Genomic DNA, 9,547 nt, shown 5'->3' with positions numbered 1-9,547 from the left:
CAATCTTCTGTTTATTGCCACAGTAGATACACTAGTAAACAATAAATAGCACATTTGTTGGTAAAGCAGAGCTATCTGTCCAGCTCATTAAAGAAATGTGGAAGACAGAGGCAAAGGAAGATGCATAACTTTGCCCTTTAAACAAACATCCAACCTCTAACTTGTAAAAGCTCAGCATGTCTTTGAAATCCTCAAGAAATGTAAATCTTTGTAAAACTGAGAACTGTCAAAGGGAGGGAAACCATAAGGTTCATTTACTTAGCAGGACAATGTGTCAGGCTGGCAAAATATAACTAAAACAAATACTACCCTGTCAAAATGCCATGTTGTATGTGAGGATAGGGTCTAACTCTAATCCCCTGAAGTCATGAAAAGTCTAGGCTGCTCTCATTATTCCAAGTTGGCCAGTTAAGCCTTTCCTGGAAGGCCCTAAGCTTTTTTTGTTTATGAACTATTCTCATGCACTAACTCACTTGCCTTTAGATAATGGACTGGCTTTTTCTACTGACTACACTCAAATGTCATCCAGGGATAAACAGGAGAGAGGCATTCTAAAGCTCATATTTTAGTGCATAAAGCTTAGTATATACTAAAAGTATATACTTAGTATAATACTTTATTCCACACCTACAATCTTTCAAAAAATAAAAACCTCAAACCAACCACCTAAAATCTATTACATTAAAAATAAAAATGAACAAAGCATATGGTCATTAGATGGAAGCTCCTAATAGGAATTGTCAGTGCTGCTTTTAAGTGTTTTCATCCTACAGTGAATATTATCCTGGCTTTCTAAATATTTACAAATAAGAATAATTATTGATTTTCTATGGAAAGTAGTAAGATTAACTAGGTAAGAAACTTGGCATGCTTATAGCAATTTTAATCTAAAGATAGGCAAATGAAAATATTACACTAGAGAATGAGGTCTATAGGATTAGAGCAGATTGAAAGACCTATAGCTAACAGATTTCAAAAGTGGCCATTTTTAAATAATCCAAATTGTTCCCATATAATTAAGTAGATAGCTGACACAGCCACTTGTGACCATTCTAGTTTTAGTAAAACCATTTTTGTATTCTCTTTTAAGCTTGTTACAATACTATTGTTTTAAAAAGTAAATTGAACAGCAAAAATTTTCAGACATCAAAAGCTGGACGCTAAAGTAGCTTATTTTTTTTTCTGAAAAGTCCCTTGAAGTAATTTAAACAGATTTATGTGTATAATTTAGAAATTTTTAGTGATTTACTACTAAAGCAATTTTTCTTTTAAATGACATTTCTGGTTATTATGACTGCTTCAAGATAAGAAAATAACCTATGAGTTGACAAGTGAAAAAAAGGAAACGCAAGAATTTTTCCCATGTACAAAAGCCTAGAAACATCTTTAACTAAGTAACAACCTCACAACTTTTGAAAACAATAAAAACAACAATTTTGATTTAGTTCTCTACTAACAATATAACCAAAATGTATCTGAATATAAGCAATCACTCCATCAACACATTAAAAAAATAAGTTTAATGCAGGTGGTACTTCTCATAAAGAATTTAACAGGCACTCAAGACATTGAGCTGTTTGTTTTTGTGTGTGTTCCAAAGTCAATTCAAGGTACAATTCAAACACTTGCATTGCTGTTTATACATTCATACACTAAATAGCAAGATACTTCCTGCTATCAGGACTTTGTTGAAAAGCACACCCATACTAGACCCCTCAAATCAGTGCATCCGATAGGGAGCTCCACTTCAATGACATAAATGTTTTAGTGGATTTAGGCTGAATGAATTAAAAAAGAATTTTTTTTTTTTTTGAAAAAGATAATCAGCATGACTAGTGCAATAGGATTTTAGCAGGCAGTAAAAATGAAGTCAATGCATTTAAAGCTATCATGTCTGCCCATCACATAATCAATTTTAAAAACTAGCTTTGCTGCACCAATTTAACCACCTTAAAAATATATATATATATTCTTTTTTTTTTTTTTTGCAGAGAAGCAAACTTAAAAAAACCATCAAAGAGCAAGGTTTTTTTTTGTTTTGTTGTTTTTTTAAACCATCATTTTCCCTGATTCTAACGTTCTTAAGAGTGTGAAACAACATGCATTTTTTCCTTACAGCCTAACCTCATAAACTAGGCTTAGGAAAGGGTTTCTCTGCCCCACTCAGTCAAAAAAAATTTTTTTTTGCCTTAGTCCTGGAAATGGCTATATGTGCTGAGACTTGAGTCAGATAAGAATGCACACTTTGACCATCACATACGCATAAAAATCAGAAAATGATTTTAGGTGGACAAGGAATTAATGACCAACATTAACTTACCTAATTAACTTCTCAATAACTAGTAAAATTGCTTCCCTCAAGTAATAATCACACAACCCAGAATAAAAAATACCAATTAGAGAATGGTGACAGAACTTTCAAGAAATATTCTCTTGCATATGTTACTTCTCTTCTTTATTATTTAAAGGTATTCCAATGAAAATGGAATCTTTGTTCCTTTGTAGTCCATCTGTTCCTGCATCTCTTTATATACCTGAATTCATCTTATGTCTTAAATGCTTTCATAGTAACCAAGGCAGGAAATACAGAACAGACAAGCCCTTAATAAACAAAGATTCAATGTTCATTCAAATGCCTTAAAGTTTAGAAGAAATGTTTTTAAAAACTAGCCATTTTAAAAAACATTTTCCATAATAACTGGCTTTAGCATTATCTGTCCAAAGATTTCAGATAACTATAGTGTTTCACAAAGAAATCAAATTCTGGGAGATTTCTGCAAAAAAAATTGAAGAATTCAAATGCCTTCCACATCAAGTAAAACATTTATCAGCTTTCCCAGAAATGTAAGTTTAGACAGATTAAAATATTTTATAATGTTATATTGCATTCTCTACAGACCTGGCTACTGATGCACAAAGAGCTCTATATTTGCTTTGCTTCTGAATTTGGCACCACTGAAACTTACAGGGCTCCAGAGAACATAGCTCTCTTATGAGCTACAGCATTAGAACCAGACTCCCTGAATGAGGATCTTGGCGCTGTTTGCTTTCAGAATGGGCCTAGGTCTGTGAAACACCAAATCTGGTTTTAACCAAATAAAATTATTCATTTCCCTCTAGGTTTTGTTCTAGCATTCAACTTTGTCATTTCATTTCTAAATTGTAGCTCTGTTTAATAAGAAAAATGAACTTGCATTGGACCTGTGCAAACATTCTAGAAACCCAGGGCCATGCAAGTGGTTTAATGGCAGTGCACTGCATTACTAATGTGGAGTCCAACTTTTTCCTAAGGCAGGGTAGGGGGTGAGAACACTAAGGGAGAGTGGACATTTGGCCCATAGGGAAAGTAAGTGCTTCCAGGTTTGCTCCCTGGAGAGTACACAGAGCAAAAATGTTGAGGCACATCCCATTCCTTTTGGTAGATATGAGAAATACCCCTAAAGGTGAAACTGGTGAGAAGAGGAAGTCACACCAAGATCTTGAAAGTGCAGACTTGATAAAGAGGACCCTACTGCACTACATTTATTAAATGTGAACATAAACTACATTAAAATAGAAGAAAGGAGAAGAATACAATGTAGCAGCAGGGAGAGAGGAAGTTGAGAGCCAAAAAGCAAACTGAGGGAGGAGACAGCCTTGATTTCACCTTTACAAATGTCACAGCCCTTTCCTTTCCCATGCCATAAACACAGTAAGATGGTCAGAGAGCAAACAAAAACATTGCCTCTGATCAGGGCACTACTTGCTTTGTTTGGTATGGTGAAAATCCCATCTTTGGGATGGGAGACAAATAGAAGGAAAAACGACCCAACATTTGCCCTGTCATTTCATTTCAGAGACAGGTCATTGTCTTTACCAAAGAAAATCTCTATACACTGCATATACACATATCAGTCATAAATAAATAAATAAAACCAAAGGAGAAAGTGGATACATCAGATGTAGTCACAGCTGCCCAAGCCTGCATGCACACCACCTATTTACATGTCCACAAAGACCATGAAACACCAGCCCAGACCTCCCACCAGCAGCATAGTCACATGGATCCCATAAATGAGCAGCTCATTCATCAAGCTGAAATCAACCCGCCTTCGTCCCAGCAGTAGGAGAATGATGGACAGCTTGTACTGGAAACGCAGAAAGATGCGGATGCCAAGGTACTGAAGGCAAAACAGGATGGAGAGCGCCACCCAGAGGATGGAGGTAAACAGGCTGCAGCTGAAGTAGAGCAGGAAGCGGATAAATCCATACATCCATCGGGACTTCAAATAGATGTCGAAGTTGTTGTACTTGGTACGCACTAAGTGAGTGGTTCTCACAGGCCCACAGGCGGAATGCAGGCATGTGGTATGGGGGCCGTGGAAAGACCGGACACGCCGGGGTATGGGAATTACAGGCATTGGGTACCCCACGGCTCACTGAGTTCTAGAGGAGGACGGGCTGTGTGCATAATAAGCATCATCCATGGGCAAGGAACAGAAGTGAAGGGCCTAGGCCTGTGAACTCTCTGCTGTACTTCCAGGGAGGCACATGCCTAGAGGAAGAAAAAAAAGCAACAAAAAGAAAAGCAATTCAGCTATAAGGAATCAAAATAAGATGGGTCTTTACCCTGAGGAAGTGTACCATCTAATAGAAGAAATAGCACATCCTTATAATGAAAAACACAACTAGTTTATAAGGCAGAAAGAGTAGTAGCCTAGGAGTCACAACATCTGCATTCTAGACTTTAGAGATCATAAAATTTAAAGTTAGAAGGCATCTTAGAATCATCGGATCTAGTTGCCTTATTATACTTTTGAAGAAAATGAGGCTCAGTGCTTAGGGCCAAATAAGTACTGATTTGAATCCAGGTGCCCTAATTACTAATTCACTCTTTTCAGGATCTTATCATCCACTAGTCTTTTTTACTATGGACAAGCACCCTACTTGGAAAAAAAAAAGGGGGGAGCTAGATTAGATTTTATCTAAGGAGTTTACTAAATCAATTGAGTTAGCATTTATTAGGCACTAGTCATATACATGTATTTATCTTAAGCATCAGGGAGACAATAAAATAGACATGACTAAGGACCTATTCAGAATTTAGACTCTAATGGGAAAGGAGTGAGGACAAGAATCAGGACCTTACTAATATAGACAGATCTGGATCCCCTCAGAAGCCCTAAGAATTCAGGGTCATCTTAAAAATGCTATTCAGAGTAAAGAGCTCCAGAGTAAGACTGCAGTTGAATGAAGCCTGGCACTACATGATGCTTCAGCCCTCCATTCTAAAATATAAACTAATGGAAAGCAAACTATATGACAGCCATGATCTAGTGAATTGAGGGCAGACCTCAGTTAAGAAAACCTAGATTTAAACTTTGACACACATAATGACTGTGTGACCAAAGCAAAGAAATTGCTTCTCAGTACCTTAGGCAACTCACTAGGACTGGAAATTGAAGAACTGTGGATAAACTGATAAACCATTAATAGAAAATGAAACCACTGATCTGGACAAAAATAGGCAAAACATCACTATCCTCAACAACAGTGAACATTTAATAGAGCTTGGCAAAGTGCTTTAAAAAACTGCCACATTTTATCATCACAACAACTCTGGAAAGGCATGTCCTATTTTACCCCTATTTTACTGAAAGTCTGAAAAATTAAGTGACATGCCTAGGGTCACACAGCAAATGTCTGACATGACCCCAGACACCTAGATACCTAGTCTAAGATGTGTTAGGCAAAAAGTATGTCTCATACAGGATTCCAAAATGACTGACCTATTTCTCTCAGTTCCTATACAATAAAAAACTTTTGGGGGTGGAAGGAAATAACAAAAAAAAATTATGTTCTTTAATATCTTTCTGCTATTTATGGTAGTGCTATGCTATGCATTCAGTGAGAAACAATGAAGAAAACAGAAGTTATAGTTCTTTGCAAAATTTTCACACTAACAATAATAATCTGCCTTAATCCCTAGTCCATCATTAATAGCTGCATTTTTCACAGATCTCAAAGCATTAAATGATACTCAGCAAGTAAAGCAATCACTTATAATTGATATTTAGGATCTATCATGCTAACAGGAATAGATTATGGATTCACTAAACACTAATCAATTTTATGTTTTGCCAATTAAAATACAGATTTGACCAATTTCACAAAATTAGCCATAGTCATGGCTTCACTTGTTCAAAGTTACTCATTCAATAGGAGTTTATGAGAAAACAACTGCAAATTCTGAAGTTTTTTGTTTTTTAACGGTGAATTTAGACATATAAACTATTCCTCTAATAAATATTGTAATTTGAGCCTTTTAATTTCTTATGGAAAAGCTGAACGTACCTTTAAAACATCCCAATAAGGATAAAAGATAAGGTTCTGTGACAAATGAAACAAAGCTCACCAAGCAGAAAGATGCAACTGTCAGCGATTTAAGCTTATTTATTGACTATTATGTTCACAGATTAGAAACAACCTCCCAGCTTCCAAGGTGCAGAAATTAGGTAGTGGCTAAGGATTCCCATGCAGTTTCTAGCCAAGCACAGTAGGGATTCAATGTATCATTCCGTTTGCTTCAAAATATCTTTATTTGCATCCCTTCCCCCCATCTCCCATCTCCTAGAGAATAAATATCCCTAACATTTCAATGAAGACACAGCTGACAGTTAACAAATCTATTAGGCCCCCCCTCCCCCCCCTTTTTTTTTTTACCATGCCTTAGATATGCCAATTTCCCAAAATTACGAAATGACAATACCCTCATTTGATAATATATTAATTTTAATTTGTTCCTTCTGCCCATAAATTAGTATTTTACAATATATTTCAAGGTTAATAAAAACATGGGCATACAAAGTTCATACAAAGTGGACTACTCTTTCCATTATTACATTTTTTCAAAAAATAAAGGTTAGTTTTAGTCCACATAATTTATATGCCATCTGGCCCTAATATTGGAATACATAGGCTGTTCCTTATTTGTTCTTTTCCATATGCTAAGTAAAGAAAGTCATTCTCTGAGACAACTACCTAATCTATAAAAGGGATAATTGCTTTGGAGAACAAAGATATAAGACTTAATTGTCAGTATTTTTGAATTAGTTAAGTTACTTTGATAAACATTTTGATCATTTTCTAACACTTAGCACAATGCTTGGCACATAGTAGGTACTTATGAAATATTTACTTATTAATGACAGATCTTAAAACTTCTCAGTATGAATCACGAGTTTTCATTTATTTTAAATAAATGTGCTGTTAATCTTTAGCTACCTACACCTACGATGGGGATTTGTTTTTATTATCTTATGCACTTACTCAAAGTGTGGTGCTAATTTAGGAAGCCCCCTAAGTAACGCAACACATCCCATCTCAGTCCCTCGGCCCCGAGGGCCTTGAAGCAGAAATATCCACATGTAACCTGACACACACAACACTTGATTCATTCTGCTTCCCCGTGGCATTATATTTGGGATGTAGTCACCTTAAAAGGAAAAATGTTGCAATGTGTTCTCCATCAAGAAACTGTGGTTATAAAGCAGAGACAAGAAATAGCCCTATGACCAGGCCTTTCATGTGGAGTACTGACTCTAACAGTTTTGGTACTTCACAACTAAATGAAAAATAGTAATGTGCATTTCAATTCATTTTATTCGGGACCCTCAAACAAATGAGGAGACAAAGAGAAACGACAAAAGTCGGGATTCAGGCGCATAACTACCAACTATCACTATCCCCCCCCCCCCCCAAATAACCACTCTCATCTAACTTTTGCATCCCACCACCTCCAATCTGAGCGGGTTTTTGTGCCCAAGAGAAATTGAAAAAAAAAAAAAAACAATTTTCCCCAAATGACTATCCCAATACGTGACTTCCCTTTCACTCCATCGAGTTTCCCTTTGAACCTGCACAGGTCCCCCACAAAGCTGGCCAGAAAGGAACAGGCGGAGTATGGGGGAAGTCAAGTTCAAAGACTGCGTGCGTCCCAGGCAAGGGAGACCAAGACCATCCCCTCCCCGTCCCCCCTCCCGGGAGGGAGCAGAGAAGGCCTCAATGGAATCAACCGGGATCCTCCCCTTCACACAAGACACCGGGCAATTCGCCTTACGAACCCTTCCTCGAACGCCCATTCCCAGACCATCTCCTGACCTCCGACCCCGCATACGCCCCTCTTCTCTCTCCGGTAGTTCCCTGGCTAGCTCCCGCTCCCGCCTTCGTCAGGCCCGGGCCGATTCGCTCACCGTGCGCGGCCTCCGCGGCGGGGTGGCAATCCCAGGGCCCGGGGCCGGGGGCCGTCGGGGCGGAGGCCAGGGCTGGGGGTCCGCGCTTCTGGGGCCCCTGCTGTCCCTCGAGGCCGGAGCGGCGGAACGAGGGTGGAGGAGGCCGCATGATGCCAGGCCCTCGGAGGGAGTTAGGTCACCGAGAGGGTCAGGCCCAGAGCCCGGGGGAGGCCGCGAGGGGCCCCCGCCCGCATATGCCCCTCATGGGTTCCGATCAGCTACGGCCCAGCCGGGGAAGGGGAATCCTAGGCCGTCTGTGGGAAGCGTTTGTCCCAGAGAGGGAACCGTAGCAGTCGTCCCTCCGCGGCCACCGTAGGACATTCCTTTTTGCCCTGCTTCTCTTCTTTTTTCCCCCTTCACTTCCCACACTTAAAAAAACAAACCGACCTCCCTCTTCCTCCCCCGTTCCCAACCTACTCCAAAGGCGAGAACTTAACACTTCTCAAGCGTAAGGATGCGCACAGCAGCCGCACGTCATGCGTCACGCGCCGTCTCCCAACACGAGGGTGGGAGGGGGAGGTGACTGCGCAGGCGTGCGCAAGGTTGACTCGTTTCTCGTCTTTCCACTCGCCCCACCCACTTTCTCCTTTGGAGGTCTCCTCACCTGCGTGTGTGTGGTTGGCACCAGGCATGCGCGGAATGGCTGGCTTCGCGCCTCCCGGTTGAGGGACAACTGCGTTCTGGTTTACGTACCCCCTAAATCCAGGATTTTCCACTTTAGCGGGCAACACGGCGGAAGAAGGGCCAGGGTCTCACAGATCACGGTTTTTTTTTTTTTTTGTTTTGTTTTGTTTTTTACGACTCTGAACTTATTTAAAAAAACAAAACAAAACAAAAAAAAACTGATAACTTTCACTAGGACTGATTTTATTCCCAATTCCATGTTTTATTTTATATGTCTAAAAACATTACTCCCCAAAGGGGTAGTTCCACCAGACTGCCAAAGGGACTCCATGACACAAAATAGTTATTTTTTTGTAGTGGCAAGAACTGGAAACTGAAAGATTGTCCGTTAGTCGGGAATGGCTGAACAAGTTGTGCTATGTGAATGTTATGTAACATTACTGTTGTATAAGAAATGATGAATCAGCTGATTTCAGAGAGGCCTGGGGAGACTTACATGGACTGATGCTGAGTGAAATGAGCAGAACCAGGAGAGCGTTATGTACTTCAACAATGATACTGTATGAGGGTCAGTTCTCATGGACTTTTCAACAAGAGGTGATTCAGGCCAGTTCCAATAGACTGGGATGGAGAGAGCCATCTGCACCCCGGGA

The 9,547-nt window shown here is 39.5% G+C and overlaps 1 protein-coding gene across 2 annotated transcripts; it reads right to left on the bottom strand.

Moving 5' to 3' along the window:
* Positions 1-1,497: 1,497 nt before the first annotated feature.
* On the bottom strand, positions 1,498-8,818 carry TMEM250 (transmembrane protein 250). Of its 2 annotated transcripts, none has more exons than XM_074294116.1 (2): positions 8,688-8,818; positions 1,498-4,534 (listed from the first exon to the last, which is right to left on the bottom strand). In XM_074294116.1, exon 2 carries the CDS (start codon positions 4,398-4,400, stop codon positions 3,981-3,983), a length of 420 nt encoding a protein of 139 aa, XP_074150217.1. In that variant the 5' UTR covers positions 4,401-4,534; positions 8,688-8,818; the 3' UTR covers positions 1,498-3,980. The 2 variants fall into 2 exon arrangements, with proteins under 2 accessions (XP_074150217.1, XP_074150216.1); XM_074294115.1 differs by having other exon boundaries at positions 8,232-8,776.
* Positions 8,819-9,547: the final 729 nt, after the last annotated feature.

The sequence above is a fragment of the Sminthopsis crassicaudata genome, chromosome 2 (genome assembly GCF_048593235.1).
Source record: "Sminthopsis crassicaudata isolate SCR6 chromosome 2, ASM4859323v1, whole genome shotgun sequence".
In the NCBI taxonomy this organism is placed as follows: Eukaryota; Metazoa; Chordata; class Mammalia; order Dasyuromorphia; family Dasyuridae; genus Sminthopsis; species Sminthopsis crassicaudata.
This window is presented reverse-complemented; position numbering and strand designations above follow the sequence as displayed.

Coding starts and splice junctions, on each gene's coding strand:
- TMEM250 (XM_074294116.1), bottom strand. CDS start 4,400: ATGCCTGTAATTCCCATACCCCGGCGTGTCCGGTCTTTCCACGGCCCC.